The sequence below is a fragment of the Mus caroli genome, unplaced genomic scaffold, assembly GCF_978045245.1.
Source record: "Mus caroli unplaced genomic scaffold, Mus_caroli_1 scaffold_1, whole genome shotgun sequence".
Classification (NCBI taxonomy): domain Eukaryota; kingdom Metazoa; phylum Chordata; class Mammalia; order Rodentia; family Muridae; genus Mus; species Mus caroli.
The window spans coordinates 136,795,502-136,814,105 of NW_028227256.1; the positions used below are offsets into that span (position 1 = coordinate 136,795,502).

General features: G+C 35.7%; 1 protein-coding gene across 3 annotated transcripts in view; it reads right to left on the reverse strand.

The window, feature by feature from the left end:
- LOC147006134 (complement factor H-like) overlaps positions 1-18,604 on the reverse strand; it is an 85,729-nt gene that overhangs the window by 3,540 nt on the left and 63,585 nt on the right. For 2 of the 3 annotated variants that reach the window (XM_085841634.1, XM_085841631.1), the window contains 5 exons: positions 17,824-17,997; positions 16,907-17,092; positions 16,641-16,820; positions 14,985-15,161; positions 12,157-12,333 (listed from right to left, as the gene is read on the reverse strand). In XM_085841634.1, the coding sequence (XP_085697760.1) occupies positions 12,157-12,333; positions 14,985-15,161; positions 16,641-16,820; positions 16,907-17,092; positions 17,824-17,997 (894 nt within the window). The remainder of the gene's footprint in view (positions 1-12,156; positions 12,334-14,984; positions 15,162-16,640; positions 16,821-16,906; positions 17,093-17,823; positions 17,998-18,604) is intronic. The other variant, XM_085841632.1, reaches the window with a different exon arrangement.

Here is an 18,604-nt window from a genome sequence, read left to right on the forward strand (position 1 = left end):
AAATTACAGACTCAAGCAGAACCAAAAAGAATTGAAGAAAGATTAACCATATAAACTGAGAGTTACAAGTTCTTCATTTTCACCTAAAGCCCTTGCTTAACTACAGCAGACCTGTCTGCTCTGAAGCCTTCAAGTACTAGGATTTACCTTAACAACTTCTGAACACACAGATGCCAATGTAGATAGACAATGCTTTTAAAGAAAACTTGATCATATATGACCCTGTATATTCCCACTCTCTATCATTTTTGTAGATATACATTTCTAAATAAGATTTTAAAGTGTATAATGCTACAGAAGGCTAATGAGGCTTTCTGGGTTTCTGATAGTGTCAAAATAAGCACAGACATTTATATTATAATTTTGCTAAGTATATCTGAAATGCTTGGACATAGTATTTTTAGTAAATATTACATGAAGAGATGAGACATTGAAAATTCTAGCAAAGAAATTAAAAACTCATCTAACTGCATAATATTGTGCTATATGTTTTTATTTTAGACCCTGAGTTCCCTTATGAGGACAGAGGAAAAGTCTGAAATCAAAAGTACTGATTTTGTTTAGTAAGATCTCAAAAGGACCATCATGAAAATGAACCAAACTCAAAAATGTTTAAAGTAAAAACAAAACATTCAAGATTCAAACAAAATTAATGTTTTAATGTGAAGGAAAGGAAAAAAAACTGGTCATAATGCATGAATGTTCATATTCAAGAACTGAATAAACTCAAATAGGACATGTCCCATGAAGATCCTAGCAATCTACTGAAACTGCCTAAAAAAAACATCTTGGAAAAAAGTCAATAGAAAGTCATTATCAACCACAGTGGACCAGGATCAAAGAGAAAGAGTCTCCTATCCATCACCATGCAAAACACAGAAATAATAAAAAAAAAAAATGAGTGTCAGCCTTAAGTTCCATATCCTGTGGTGCTAGCCTTTTGAATAAAGATATTAATGAAGACATTATCCAAAAAATAATATAAAGGGGTTTTATTTCCACCAGAGAGTTCTTCCTAGGGAATAACTACCAAAATTCATGACATAAATAAAAATGGAAATTAAGATTAGGAGAAACTTAACTGTAAAATTAGGGGTATATATTAGATGATCTTTATATTCATAAAGCTAGGTTTGTGTTTCAAGTGAACCCAAACATTTAGGAATAGTGTTAATAAAATAATCATAGGAGACAGAGGGAGGGAGGGACATAAATGGGAGAGGGGGAGAGGAGAGAAAAGAAGAAGGGCTGTATCAGATATGGGAGGAAACGGGAAAGAATCCTAGAGGGGCAGGAGAATGACTAGAAATATGTTGCTTGTGGATCTTGGCAATCTCTAGAAAGTAAAAGAACCAAGGATATATGAGGCTCATGATATTCACATCAAAAAAGCATAGCCAAAATATCTAACCATGAGAGGATAGAACCTAAAGAGACCACTAGTAGGTAGACCTCAGTTGAGGAATGAGATCACCCAAACATCTTAAAAATGTTTGACCAAGAATTGTTCCTGTCTAAAGGAAATGCAGAGATACAAATGGAGAACAGCCTGAAGAAAATCCCATCGAGTGACCCTCCCAACTTGGGATCCATGACATGCACAGGTACCAAAACTTGATACTATTACTAATGCCTTGTTGTGCTTGCAGATAGGATCCTAGCATGGATGTCCAATCAGAGGCTCTACCAGCAGCTGACTAAAACAGAAGAAGATACTTATAGCCAACCATTGAAATTAGGTCTGGGATATCTATGGTAGAGTTAAGAGAAGGATTGAAGGAGTAGAAAGGTATTGTGAACCAACAGGAAGAACAACAGTAAAAACTAACCAGAACTCCTCAGAGCTACCAGAGACTAAGCCACCAAAGAAACTATATACATGGACTGGTCCATGGCCACTGGTACATATGTTGCAGAGGAGTGCCTTGTCTGACCTCAATAGGAGAGGATCAGCCAAATCCTGTAGAAACTTGATGCACCAGGGAAGATAGATGCTGGTAGGAGTAAGGTATGTGTAGGTGGGTGTATGGGGGAGATCTCTCTCAGTAGCAAAGGTAAGGGCGTGGAGGGAGTGAAGAACTTTGGGATAGGGACTGGGTAAAGGGCCTATAATGGGAATGTAAATGAATACAATAATAAAAAGAAAGAAAAATATGATAAATAATCAAGAAAATCCAAGTAACGGGATTTTTTTAAAGGACAATACAAGGAAGGGAGTAAATAAATGAAACAAGGACTCTGAAAAAAATGAAAATAAAAAAGAATGGCATTTAATACATGTAAGAGAAAACTCTGAAGGAATCAGTAAGGAAACTTGAGGAAATGGGAAACACAATTGGATTTTGAAGGGAAGTTCAGTTTCTACTTACACATTGGAATATAAAATGTCAGCATTAATTAATGATGATACATATACAAACAGATAGGGTGACTTTAGGATCAGCGGGTTAGAAAACAATTAGAGATAGAATACTCAGATTGTATATACAAAAGGAATTAAAAGATGCATATTTCTATTACATTTTTGAGAACCACTCCTCCAAAACAAGGTGAAAAAACAGAAAGAAGTCCAGAAAAGCCTGGCTGCTATTCTGAATACATCACAGCCTGAAGGCTTCTGATGAGTTCTGCTATATGCAGGTAAGGGAACCTCCAAAACAACTGCAGCAGATGGTGACCTCGAGGGCCCAAGCAGACTCAGGATTCATCACCCCCAAGGCCCCAGCCCCCTGAATTTCACACCCCTTCCATCCTGCACCTTCTGCTGAGGCAGATCACCACCTTGTTTGCTCCTCTAAAGACACTACAGTATGAAGACCTCCCAGGAGTTTTGCTACATGTAGGATACCTGACCAAACAGTCTGAAAGCCTCCCATGAGTTCTGCTGTACACTGAGCAACAGAACCCACAGTCTGATGGCCATCTAGGAGATCTGCTACAGCCAGGGCAACAGATCAGCAGCTTGTCTGCTGCTATGAAGATCCCACAGTCTGAAGGCCTCCCATGGGAGCCACTGCAGCCAGGGCAGAATTTCACCAGTGTACCTGCCCCTATGAAGACCTCACATTCTGAAGGCTTCACATGATGTCTGCTACAGTGAGGGACACAAGTCTACCAGCAATCCAAGGACATAAGAGTCAGGATCAAGACAGACATCCCCAGTACAGCTAACACCAGAGATAACTGAGTTGCTAGAATCAAGCATAAGTCCATAAGCAACAGAAGCCAATAAACTTTGGCATCATCAGAACACAGTTCTCCCACCACAGCAAGCTCTGGATGTACCAACACACCTGAAAATCAGGAAGCTGACCTAAAAACTTATCTCATGAAGATAATAGAGTCATAAATAAGTCATGGAAAGAAATACAAGAAAACACATGTAAACAGGTAGAAGCAAATAAATCCCTTAGTGAAATATAGGATAAAACACACAATCAAGTGAAGGTGTTGATCAAAATGGTCCAAGATATAAAAGTAGAAATAATAAAGGAAACACAAATGTGGGCAACCTGTGAATTGGAAAACCTAGGAAAGATGTCAGAAATTACAGATGAAAGAATGACCAAGAGAATACAAGAGATATAAGAGAGAATCTCGGGTGTAGAAGATACCTTACAAGATATTGAGCTCCCCCATCAAAGCAGAGGGAGGGAGTGGGATAGGGGATTTCTAGGGGAAGGAGGGGAACTGGAAAAGGGGATAACATTCGAAATGTAAATAAAGAAAATTTTGAATTAAAAAAAGTTATGGACACACCTTCAAAAAATATCAAAACATAAAACAACTCCTAACCCAAAACATCCAGAAAACTCAGGACACAATGAAAAGCCCAAATCTAAGAATAATAGAAATAAAGAAGAGCAAAGATTTCCAGTACAAAGGACGTTCAAATGTCTTGAACAAAAGTATAGAAGAAAACTTCCCCAACCTATAAAAAGAGATGGCCATATATATAGAAGAAGCCTAAAGAACACCAAATAGATTGGACCAGAAAAGAAAATCCTCTCATGTCATAATATTCAAGAACATTAATTGCACATGACAAAAAAAATATTAAAAGGTGTAAGTTGCAAATGCTAAGTAACACACAAAGGCAGACTGGTCAGATTACACCAGACTTCTCAACGGAGACACCAAATGCCAGAAGAGCCTGGACAGATGTCATGTAGACCCTAGAAGAAGACAAATGCCAACCCAGGCTACTACACTCAGCAAAACTCCCATTCAACATAGATGGGGAAACCAAAATATTCCAGGACAAAAACACATTCAAACAATATCTATCTATCAACCAAGTCCAACAGAGGTTTCTAAAAGATAAACTCAAACACAAGGAGGGTACCTTCACCAAAAAAAGCAACATATTCATCATCTCAAAACAAAACAAAATGGAGAGAATTATACACATAGAATGTTTTCTTCAACAAATAACAGGAACTAACAATCATCTGATTTAATATTTCTGAAAATCAATGAGCTCAATTTTCCAATAAAAAGATAAGGTAACAGACTAGATATGCAAACAGGATCCAACATTTTGTTGCATACAAGAAATACACCCCAATAACAAAGACAGACACTACCTCAAGTAAAAGGCTGGAAAAAAGTCTTTTAAGCACATGTTCGCAAGACAAAAACATGTATTGTGATCATAACATCCAATAAAATAGACTTTCAGTTCAAAAGTAATCAAGTGAGCTGTGGAAGGATACCTCATATTCATGAAAGGAAAAATCCACCAAGAGAAACTGTCAATTCTGAACCACTATACCACAGATACAAGGCCACCAACATTCATAAAAGAAACTTTACTAAAGCTCAAAAAAATAAATAGAACTCCACACAATAATAGTGGGACACTTCAATACCCCCTATCACTAACAGACATGTCATTGAAACAGAAATTAAACAGAGACACAGTGAAACTAACAGAGATTAAAAGCCAAATGTATTTAACAGATATCTATAGAACAATTCCCCTAAAACCAAAGAAATATACCCTCTACTTAGCACCTCATGGTACCTTCTCCAAAATTGACCATATAATGAATCACAAAACAAGCCTCAACCAATACAAGAAGATTTAAATAATACCATGCATCCTATAAGATCACCTTGGCCTAAGGCTGGTCTTCAGTAACACCAAATCAACAGAAAAACCACATACATGTGGAAACTGATACCTAAACCACACAAGGATTAAAAAGAAAAAGAGAATATCGACCAATTTTGCAAAATTACTCAATAAAACTCTAGCAAACTGAATCCATGCCATCATTCACCATGATTATGTAGGCATCATCCCAGGGATGCAAGATTGGTTAAATATACAAAATCCATTAACATAATCTATTATATAAACAAACTGAATGAAAAAAATCACATGGTTATCTTATTAGATGCTGAAAAAGCATTTGACAAAATATAACGCCCCTTCATATTAAAAGTAGTGGAGAAATCAGGAATTCAAGGCTCGTATCTAAACAAAATAGAAGCAATATACAGCCAACTCACAGGCAATATCAAATTAAGTTAAGAGATACTTGAAGCAATCCCAATAAAATAAGGGACAAGATAGGGAAGTCAACTTTTCCATATCTATTCAATAGAGTAATCAAAGTTCTAGCTAGAGCAATAAGAAAACAGAAGGAGATCAAGAGGATACAAATTGGCAAGGAAGAATTCAGGGTATCACTATTTTCAGATGATAAGATAGTAAACATAGGCAACCAAAATAGTTTTACTAGAGAAAAGTGGCTGGATATAAAATTAACTCAAACATATCAAATACTGTCCTTTATATGAACGATAAGCAGACTGAGTGTGAAATAAGAAAACAATACCCTTCAGAACATTCAAAGATAGTATGAATTATCTTGTGGTAACTCTAACCAAACAAGTGAAATATCTGTATGACAAGAACTGCAAGTCTCTCAAGAAAGAAATCAAAGAAGACCTCAGAAAATAGGGAGTCCTCCCATGCTCATGGATCAGCAGGATTAACATAGTAACATTGGGCATCCTACCAAAAGTAATCAACAGATTCCTTGCAATTCCCATCAGAAGTAAAACACAAGTATTCAAAGACACGGAAAGAGCAATTCTCAAGTTCATCTGGAAAAACAAAAAACCCAGAATAGTGAAAATAACTTCTGGGAGGAATCACCATTCCTGACCTCAAGATGCAATAGTGATAAAAACTCCATGATACTGGTACAGAGACAGACACTTTGATCAGTGGAATAGAATTGAAGGCCCACAAATAAAACCACTCATTTAAGGACACGTAATCTTTGACAAAGATGCCAAAAGGATACATTGGAAAAAGGAAAGCATCTTCAGTTGATGGTTCTATTCTAACTGACAGTCAGTATGTAGAAAAATGAAAATATATCCATATTTGCCACCTTGCACAGAGGTCAAGTCCAAGGGGATGAAGGACCTAAACATAAGGCAGAAACGCTGAATCAAATAGAAAAGAAATTGGGGAAGGGCCTTGTACTCATTGGCACTGGGACAAATTTCCTAAGCAGAACTCCAATATCTCATTCCCTAAGATGAAGAATTGATAAATGGGACCACATCAAACTGAAAAGCTTCTATATGGCATAGGATATACTCAATAGGAAAAATGTCAACCTACAAATTAGATAAAAATCTTACTTACCCTCCATTCAATAGAGGACTACTATCCAAAATATATAAAGAACTCAAGAAACCAACCACCACGAAACCAAAAAAACCTTATCAAATTGGATATAGAACTCAACAACAACAACAACAAATCACAAGAGAGGAATTCTTAGTGGCTGAGAAGCACGGAAAGAAATGTTCAAAGTCCTTAGTCATCAGGGAAATTCAAATCAAAGTGACTCTGAGATTCTACCTTACACCAATCAGAATGGCTAAGGTCAAAAACTAAGGTAACAGCACATGTTGGCAAGAGTGCAGAGAGAGAGGAACACTCTTCCATTGCTTGAGATTTCAAACTGATAGAACCAGTGTGGAAATCAATCTGGATTTTCCTCAGAAATCTTGAAATAGATATACCTGCATATCCAGCTACACCATTCTTGGGCATATATATCCAAAAGATGTCGCAGCATGCCACAGGGGCACATGTTCTTCTGTGTTCATAGTGACCACATTTGTGGTAGCCAGAAGTTGGAAACAACCCAGATGTCCCACAACAGAAGAATGGATGCAGAAAATATGGTTCATTTACACAATGGAATACTACTCAGCTACTAAGATTGAGGACATCTGAGATTTGAAGGCAAATGGATGGAACTAGAAAATATTATCCTGAATGAAGTAACTCAGACCCAAAGGACAGGCATGGTATGTACTCACTAATAAGTGGATATTAGTCAAAAAAGTATGGATACAATCCTCAAACCACAAGAATATAAATAAGCTTAAGGGCCCAATTGAGGATGCCTTAGTCCCACCTGGGAGGGAGAGGAAAGCAATCATGGGTGGAAGGGGGAGGGAGGGACCTGAGTGGGAGAAGGGAAAAGGGGAACATGATCAGGTATGAAAAACATTCAGAGGGTGTAAATTGGGGGATAAGGACTGGAGTGTATAAAAAGATTTTAAAAAATCCATAAACAGAGAACCCAAATACAAAGTAACAAATGAAATGATAATAAATAACATACTAAAAATCTTTTCACATATAAATTATCTGAATAGTGAGATTTGATTGTTGGACCAGGCAGTATATGATTCTTTTCTTTTTTTTTGTTTTTGTTTTATTTGGTTTTGTTGTTGTTGTTGTTGTTGTTGTTTGAGACAGGGTTTCTCTGTATAGCCCTTGCTGTCCTGAAAAGCATGATGTAGACCAGGCTGGTCTTGAACTCAGAAATTTGCTTGCCTCTGCCTCTCAAATGCTGGGATTAAGAGCATGTGCCACCACACCAGGCTAATGATTCTTTATAGGAATGATTTACATATGTCCATCGTAATATATAGTCCATATACAATAATAAATAATTGAGGTAAAATAGACAATTTCTGTGCTTGTACAGCTAAATTTAGCATGTACTCACTGAAAATTCACACATGTTGAATGCAACATGTAAGAAATAAAGAAAGCTAACAAATAAAATGTTTTTTCTCATATGGAGATATTCTATTACACTATATATTTACATTTGAAAATAATCATTTGGAAAATCTCTTCTCAAGCTTTACATAAATATTATGTTTATACATTTACATTTTAATAAATGAATGAATATCTTTAGTTGTAAGGTGATTCATTTCAACTTAGTAGCAATTGTTCCAGTAATCTGGTGCAAATTTGTTGAAAATTTCCACCATATTTCTTTATTATATTCACCCAAACTGTATCATTTCATTTTATTAAAAATGCTTCTCTTATCACTTTGGTAGTGAACTATCACTTAACAACTGTATCATCTCTCGAATGACCATGAGCTCTACACTGACTGGATGGCCAGGAACTGAAGATTGGATAGTTCAGACACCTAAAATGGGTGTCCTGTCAAGTTGTCATCAGGCAGGCTTTTTCTGGCAGCCGATGGGAGCATAAGAGTCTAAATTGGAGATTTTCATTGGATACCTTCCCTTGAAGATCAGGGAATTCTACAGAAGATGTCTGGTGAGCGGAATTTTGGGAGTCAGAGGGCATGTAGGACACCAGGAGAACTAGCCCACTGAATTAAATAAGCACTGTTCATATGGGCTCACAGAGAATTAAGCAGCAAAGAAGAGGAAGGTATGAATCTGCACAAGGTCTTCTGTGTATGTGATAGCTGTTAGCATGGTGTTTTTGTGATATTCCTAACAGCGGGAGTAGTTGTACATCTGATTATTTCACTTGCTCTTGGGACTCTTTTACTACTGTTAGGTTGCCTTGTCCAGCCTCAATATGAGAGGATTTTTAACTTGTCTTATTGTATCTTGTGTTGTCATGCTTGGCTGTTATCACTTGGAGAACTATGATTTTCTAAAGGAAAGCAGACGGCAGGGGATTTTGGTGAGAGGTGCAGTTTGTGAAAGCTGAAAGAAGTGGAAGGGGAAGAAACTGACCAATGATAAAAAATAAAGTTAAAAAAAAAAAAAAAAAACAACACCCTTAGTCATTAAAGAAATGCAAATCGAAACAACCCCGAGATTCTACCTTACACCATCCAGAATGGCTTCTCACATCATTCAAGTGATATTACATGCTGGCCAGGATGTGGAGAAAGGGGAACACCTCTCCATTGTTAGTGGGATTGTAAATTTATACAACTACTCTGGAAAACAATCTGTCAGTTCCTCAGAAAATTGGAAATCGTTTTACCTGAAGACCCAGTTATACCACTCTTGTGCACATACCCAAAAGATGCTCTACCATATCACAAGGAAAAGTGCTCCACTATGTTCATAATAGCCAGAAGCTGAAAACAACCCAGATGTCCCTTAACCGAAGAATGGATACAGAAAATGTGGTTCATTTACACAATGGAATGATATTTAGCTATTCATAACTAGGATATCATGAATTTTCAAGAAAATTGGAGAAACTAAAAAAAAAAAATCATCTTGACTAAGGTAACCTAGACCCAAAAGGACATTAATGATATATACTCACTGATAAGTGGCTATTAGCCCAAATGAACAGAGTACCCATGATACACCCCACAGATCCTAAGAAGTTAAACAAGAAGGAAGGTCCAAGTAAGGATGCTTCAGTCCGACTTAGAATGTGAAATAAAATAATCATGGGAGGTAGAAGCTGGGTGTTATCTGGGTGAGAGCGGGGAGGGGAAGAGAAAAGGGGGCAGAGGCAGGATCAGGTATGGGGTAAAACATAAGAGAAGCTCAGAAGGCCAGGAAAATAAATGGAACCCTGAAGCTGCCAGGCACAAGGCATCAGGGGATCCTCCTTAAAGTCCCAGAGACCCACGATCTGGGAGGCTCCCAGGTCTCAATGTGGGTGACCTTAAGCAATATCCTCAACAGTTGGAAGAGGGAACCTGAGGAAAGCACCTCCAATAGTTCAACTGGACCTCCAGTGGAGAGATGTAATATCAACCCACCTTCAGATTTTTTGACCCCAAATTGTTCTCAAAGAAATGCAGGGACAAAAATAGAATAGAGATTGAAGGAATTTCTGACCAACGTGAGATCTGTCTGTCCCATGGGAGTGCATCAAATAACTGACACTATTACTGGTGCTATGTTGTGCTTACAGACAGGAGCCGAGCATAGCTTTCCTCTGATAAACTTTACTAGCAGCTGACTGAGACAGATGGAGATAGCATCGGATGGATGTCTGGGAACCCTATGGAAGAGAGAGGGGATGAATTGAAGGAGCTGAAGGGGATGGAAAGCCCATAGGAAGAACATGAGCTCACAGAGACTAAGCCACAATCCAAAGAGCATAAAGGGACTGGTTAGCTACTCCTGGCACATATCTAGCAGAGGACTCCCTTTTCTGGCCTAGAGGGAAAAGAAGCACCTAATACTTCATAGAATTGATGCTCCTGGGAAGATGGCAACCTCTCAGAGGTGAAGTAGAGGGAGCATGGGGGAAGTGCTCTGGGAGGGAGACTGGGGAAAGATAACATTTGGGACGTAAATAAATTAAATAAATTAAAAAATATTTACACTGCTTGTTTATTTCCAGTAATGTACAATAACTAAATTAAGTTGTCAAATAAACATTAGGGAAAATGATGCCCCATCTTTGCATTTTGGTGGTTCTGTCCAAATTGCATTTTGACACTTCATTTCCAGTTCCCCAAATAGTTCAAAAGCTTTATTACATTCATAATTTACTCTTTCACCGGGTGGATATTTAGCCTTGGACCTTGTTACTATAGTAGCATTTGGCATGTGTGGTGGATCCACACAGTGCAAAATAAAGTATCACTACCAATTTGCTCATCTTGAGTGTCAAGTTATTGCATAAGTTTCCAAATATATTTATGACTTGATGAGTGGATAAAAATTGCTACATTATTTACACACAGAAAATAAAAACATGAATGTCACAGTGATGATGGGAAATAGATAAAAACTCATCCTGAGTGAGGTATCATCAGGTGATATCAGGTGTAAAGTCAATGGAAACCAAATTACAATCCACAGAATAACAGAGGTTAGGTACAGCATAAGGGACTGGGGGCAAGGTATTGTGTCCATAAGATGCTGAAATAGGGTTGGGAGTTATGGATTCCAGGAAGGGGAGACAAAAAACAGAATACAAAGAGGAACAACAAAAGTTAAATGTCATTTGAGGGATATTATAGAAACCTAATTCTTGTATTATCAATTCTGTATGTAGCTGTAATAGAAGGAAATGTTAACAGGCTAGATGTGTCATCATAAAGAAGGTAAGAAGTGCTTCCTTATACCACATTCTGTTATTTTGAATCTATTAAACAACTTCAAAGAATTAATAATCTCAGAAAATACCATATATTTTGGGATGAGTGTAGGGAGCACATTATGGGAAAAAGAAATTTTGGACTTTACTACTCGGTGGCAAATCAAAAAAAAAAATATAATTCACATGAGCAGATGAAGTCTGCAGACTGTATATCATATCTAAAAACATAAATGTGAGAGTAAAACTAGATTTCAATAGAAACAGTACAATCAACTAAAGCAGCATAGATTGAATTATGCAAGTAAAAATATATGGTTAAAATATATAATTGTGTATATGTGCCGATATAAATGGTTCTGCCTCCTGACTTGGATGAGAGTAGACTACTGGTAATGAGTTGTTTAAAACCACTATTTTGCTTTCATGTCACTCTAACCAACACAATGAAATGGAGTGCTCCATTTCCCCATGTATAGGTTACCACATTTTTTTCAGGTATCCTGAAACCATCATCACAGACATAGCTGAATGTAGTTCCATGTTCATGACACCTGGACTCAATTGAATATCTCCTTTCTTCTGAAGATCTGGGTAAATTATTAGATCCATGTTCTATTGTAGGGGGTTGGGAACATGGAATTTTTTTCTACACAAAGAAATAGTCAAGCAAAATTAAAACTTACATAACAAAATAAAATTATACTTTTTGAATTATGTGTCCAGAATATTTATAGTATGGCCTTGTTTTTCAGTACCTTTCCCCTCATCTGAGTTCTAATGGTATAAAGGAACTCATAGATACTGACCAGTGCAGTGAGGTAATGACTGCCATCTTCCGTCTTTGCACACCATTTCCTCTGAGTCCTGAGTTAGGTAATTGTCTTGGCAAAGAACAGATAATTTTTCTCCATCCAAGTATTTCACGGTGGTTTCAATAACTTGGGAATTTGGAATCTGTGGTGGAGGAGGACAGGATATCCTGCCTTTTCATAGAAAACATCAAAAATCATAGATCTTTACTAAACCCAATATCTTACATTATGAAATAATAATTTTTATTAAATAGTAAATTAGTTATGACCATGTAATTTTTGTCCTTATATATCTCACTTGTATAGCAATTAAATATAGCACTTCTTACATCTCCTTTGAAATTTTCTCATTTTTTTGAATGCAGTTTTATATTATTTTCTATAAAATTTGCTTTAATTATTTCTAGCCTTTAAAATATCTTAACTGAATTTTATACTTAAATATAATTTACTAAGATTAAGCTCACATGAATCTTTCTCTAGAGCTGTCTATGACTATTTGTGATCTAATGTGTTGTATTACATTAAAAATCTTCATAAAATATTTTATAAATAACAGTTGATTAGTGAAAGTTGTACTTGCATTTACTTATACTAATGTATAATTATATTATACTAATTATACTATAAGTATATTTATACTAATTGTACTTTTCTCAATGCTGTGATAAAATACCTGACAAAAGAAGCTTAGGAAGGAAGGAGGAGAACGGAAGGAGAAAGAAAAGGAAAGACGCAGAGAAATAAAGAAAGAAGGAAGAAAATGATGGAAAGAAGAAACAAAGGTAGGAAGAAAAGAAGGAAGAGTTTGTTAGCTTTTCATGTAGGGAAACAATGGCAGCAGAAATGTTAAGCTGATGTTCATATTGTATTTATCACCAGGATGCACAGTCAACCTTTCCTTTTGTATTTATGCCAGGAATCCTGCCCATAAAATGGTGTCACCTACACATATAGTGGATAGTTCCCCCTCAGTTGACCTAAACAAGAACTGTCATTACAGATATGCTCAGAAGTTGTTTTCCTAGGAAATGTGGATTCTGTTAGGTAGAAAATAAGTATTAGTCATCACAATTGATAATCAATTTAACGAAGATTCTTTGTCAATAAGAATATCGAGTATGATCAAAATTGGTTTGTATTATGTTATTCAAAATTTCAACTTCCCTGGACATTCCATTTAACTTGAACTAGCTAGAGAGGTGAAAACTGATGGTTCACAATCAGTATAATGTAGTTCTGTTATTAACACTCTTCTGACAAGTTTTTTTTTAAATTACTACAAAATCAAAACACCTCAGATTCATCCCTCAGATTCAAAACGTGAAAAGCTCCTTTCTTAATGATTACTAATAATTTCATTCTTTTATTATATTTCTGCTTAAGTAGAGTGGAATTATTAGAAATAAATCAACACAGTGTAGTAAATACGTTTCTCTATATTCTTTGGACAACTAGCTAGCCATGCAGGAAAGAAAACCAATTACTGACTTAATAGTATAATCAAAATGCTAACAAATGATGAAATAACAGAGACAATATGTGCACTCCATTAACACACATGTACAAGGTTTAATTTTGAAATGGCATAGAAATACTTTCTGTGAAGTTTAGTCTTTAAGAAATATTTAAAATATCAAATGAAGCAGGGCCTCCAAACAACAGTGATAATACAAATAGGGAAGCAGAAATAGTAGTAGAATGACTGACTCTGGTGCCTACTGACATGGACTGGAAGGTGTCAAATAAATTGGAATTTTCCAGGTTAGCTGATTGTTAGAAGAGTTAAGTAAATTGTTAGTTCGACAGAGCACACAACCATACTGAATGACATAATGGTTCAGCATAAGCATAGGAGTGACAGCACATGTGTTGTGATAAAATAGTCATATGTAGTGAAACTATAAGAATAAGGGATCATTATGACACATAAGTAAAGCCATGTCGATCAATATTGTTTGTGTTTTACACTGCAGGTCACTAACAAATATGAGGCTGTAATTTCTAAATCAACTCCTAGGTTAAAAAGAATTTTGACAGAAAATGTGTTAGAAGATAATATCTTCATATAGGGCAGGGTACCTGAACTCATGAAATCTCAAAAGTCACCTAACAAGATATGCATGGTGACAATACCAACTGACATATTAGTATGGATAGGGAAAATGCTATATGCCCCTTCCCCTAAATGAAGAGCTACAGGCAACTAATGGAGGTCTACAGTGGAATAGTCAGCCTCCTCTCTAGATGAGAGAGCAAACAAATAAGTTATCCAATCCCATGAACTTAGTCCTGAGCACATACCCATAGGAGAAATACTTAAAGGACGTCTCAGGTTGAGTTTATATATACAAGTTTTATTTGTATATATTATTCATATATGTATGTATACGTACACATATAGACCAACAAGAGGTCATAAATTGGATATGAAATTGGGGAGCACAAGAAGAGTTAAGTTGGAGTGGGGAAAGGGAGAGGTAAAAATAGTATGAATAAGATTTCACACATAAAATTCTAGGAAAATTTTACTAATGAAACAAAGACTCTACTGCTATAGTTTTAAAAGGCTAGGACACTCATGAGAAGATAGTGCCAATAAGAGCTTACTTATGCTGGGCAGTGGTGGCGCAGGCCTTTAGTCCCAGCACTTAGGAGGCAGAGGCAGGTGGATTTCTGAGTTCAAGGCCAGCCTGGTCTAAAAAGTGAGTTCCAGGATAGCCAGAGCTATATAGAGAAACCCTGTGTCGAAAAACACAAAAAAAATAAACAAAACAAAACAAAACAAAACAAAACAAAACAAAACAAAACAAAAAGCTTACTTATACAGTTTGGTTCAGGATCCCATTTTCCATTGATGCAGATTGAGTGTTCATACTCCTGCTTGCCTCTACATTTGTAATTCATGGTGTAGTTATGATTAAATTCAATCCTATTTGGTTTAATTGCTTCTATGGCAGTTGACTTCAGTGCTCTACACTTCTCCAGTTGATTTGTTGCTATATGAAAATATTTCCATAAAAATAAAAACACATAAGAAATGAGTGAGCTCCTACATTCAAATATTTATACCGTAAATGCACGATGAAGCTATGCCTAGCACTCTATATTCTGCCAACCAAAATGTTGAGACTTACCATGCAGAAGTGGCCTATAGTGTGGGAAATAGGTATACTGTCCACTCTTTCATGTCTCAGAGATAATTTGTGTCATGAAGGGACATGGGTACTAGGCAACTACAAAAGCATAAAAAAAATCAGTGTCTCAGATGTTCTACATAAGTTATGATTATGACATGATCAACTCTTGTCATAGCATTAAAAGTGGTGAAAATGTTCAAATTGTTGTTTTCCCATTTTTAAATATCAATAAAATGTTACAAGTATCAAAATAAAAATGTGGGGATAGGATATAGAAATTTTCACTTCACATTTCCTTTTTTGATAGATGTGATACAAGAAAAGAACATCTAAGTTATACTATGTAGAGTACAAATATTTCAAAATATTTTATGAAAGAATTGGTATAAGAAATTAGATGCTTTTAGTCACCACCTGTCTCCTTTACATTCTCGTCATATGAGTCAATAAGAAATACTTTCACATTGTAGATTATTTCATAATATAGCAATATTAAGTTATGATAATAAATTGCTCTAGTTGTGTTATGAGTTAAGTAATATATATATATATATATATATATATATATGCTTTTTAATATGTTATGTATTATAATTATTTGGTAAAAATGAGAGTGTGTTCTGAATTTGGTATTTCAGTATAGGCCCTGGATAACATTTTTAATAATTTGAAATCTAGAGTGAAATGTACATAGTGCAAATGAAAGTAAATAATTAGAAAAATTTGTATAACATTTAAAATGTTGATGAGAGTGATGCAAGCAGTAAAGATGCCTGAGTATTAACCCCGTCCTAAAGAAGGTCTACAAAAAGACAAAAACTGATGTTCTGTGAAAAAGAAGGTCAAAGGGGCATGGTGACTATGTGGTTGATTTGCTTCTGAATACATTATTTATTAGGAGAAAGCTAAGGATATGGAGGAAAGTAATGTATACAGTCAAGGTAAAAATATTTGACTCATAACATTAAGTCTATAGCCCAGCAAGATAAAACTGGAGAGAGTCATATTAAGGTGGCTACAGGCAGATTAAGCAAATTAAACCTCTGATATCTGAACAAATAATAAAGTAGAATAGAGTATAGAAAAATACATGTAGAAAATTCATAATTAACAACTATATTTACCTTAAGGTAATGAACAAACTTTTATAGGTTATATTAATGATTTCTGTTCTTCTTAAGAAATTCATCAGATTATAAAGAATGAAAATTTGGATTCATATTATTTAAAACTACGTTTCCAAAAAGACTACTAACTTCAAAACTGTACAGTAGTAAATATTTCTAAAATACAAACATTAACCTTTATAAAGTATCCATTTTATGCATACATACTTACCAACACATTGAGGAAGCTGGGTCCACTTTCCACTAATGCAAGAAACTGACCCATGTCCAATCATTGTGAAGGTTTCTGCACAAGTGAACTCCACTGAATCTCCATGGTGGTAGGGAGGGACAGAAAACTTGGCAGAGCCATGTTCAAGTTCAGGAATGTCTCCACATGTTCTCTCCTCCTCTGTAGATGTTTCACAAAAATGTACTTATGATCAATGCACCACTTCAAATACAAAATATCTTTGAAGTATTAATGTTTTTACTTACCAACACATACAGGCAAGGTGGTCCACTTCCCGTCAACACACTGGATTTTATTGGGTCCCTTCAGTAGGAATCTAGGTTTGCAATCATATTCCACCACCTCACCATGGCTGTATTCAACTCTTTTTGTTCCATTAATTTCCCCATTAGGAATTTCAGGAGGTTGTGTACATGATGCTACTTGACCTGCTGCAGAAATAGTGCATAAATATAAGTGAAGGTGTCCATCTCACAGTCTAAAATGTTAGGAAATGGAGAAATTTAAAGTTTACTCACCATATCACTTTTTATAAAACTTTTCTAAGTAAATGGTATTTACACTAGATTTACATTTCACAGCTATAATACTTTTGTTGAAATAGTATTGCAAATGTACTGAAGGTGGAAGAATTTTTGGTAAACCTGACAGCTTGAAGATACATGCAAATCACACAGTAATTTTTATGTTGATTACAATGATTTTCCCATTGACTGGTACTATTTTATCATACAGTTATCACATTGTAGAAAACATCAGCACTGTACCTATTATCTATTTTAATTTGTTTAATACCTGGTGTTGAATTAATTAAAATCTGCTTTTGCATGTTTGGACATACTCTATGCAATATGAGGGAAGGGATATGCTATAAAAGCACCAGCTCTAATGATAATTCTGACAAAATGAAAGAAAACTCTTCAGTCTCAGGCATCATGTCTGCATGTGTAAACACATTGATAACACATTTAAAGGAGCAAGTTAGTTTGGTATTCAAGTCATAAATATGTGGCTGTGTATTAGTCACGTAAAAAATGTCTTTCATGGATGTCAATTTCTCTGAGGATTTTTATATTATAAACATACTAGATAACTGGGGAATATTAAAAGAAGAAAAATAAACTTCTGATCCTAATTGATCAAATATAAAACACATACTGACCTTTACATATTGGGAAACTAGGAGACCATCCAAAGTGGTAGCATTGCACTGAATCTGGTCCAACTCTGTGTCCTGAACGGCAGGAGAATTCCAACAAATCTCCAACTCTGTATTTTCCTTTTCTGGGAGAAACGACCAGTTTTGGGTCTAGAGTGGGAACGCTGCATTCTCTTTCTTGAAAAGTAAGATAATTAGAATATACAATTAATCATTGATAAGTAGGTTTATCTATCTCAAGTACATTCACAGGGAAGCTTCGGTAACCCTTTTCCTTATAAAGAACGTTGCATACTAGCACTAATATAGCCTCCAAATCAATATGGTATTCTCTGAGAATTATAAGAAAGTGTAATAATTAATGACAAAACTGATTTAAAAAGTCAAATTATTTTTACTGGAAATGATTTGCTGCAGATAAATATTAATATTAAAGAAATAACTTCCCTATTCTTTTTTTCTTTTTCTTTTTTTTTAATTTTTAATATTTTTATTACATATTTTCCTCAGTTACATTTCCAATGCTATCCCAAAAGGCCCCCATAGCGCCCCCCACTTCCCTACCCACACATTCCCATTCTTTTGGACCTGGCATTCCCCTATATTGGGGCATATAAAGTTTGCAAGTCCAATGGGCCTCTCTTTCCAGTGATGGCCGACTAGGACATCTTTCGATACATATGCAGCTAGAGACAAGAGCTCCAGGGTTCTGGTTAGTACATCATGTTTTTCCAACAATAGGGTTGCAGATCCCTTTAGCTACTTGGGTACTTTCTCTAGCTTC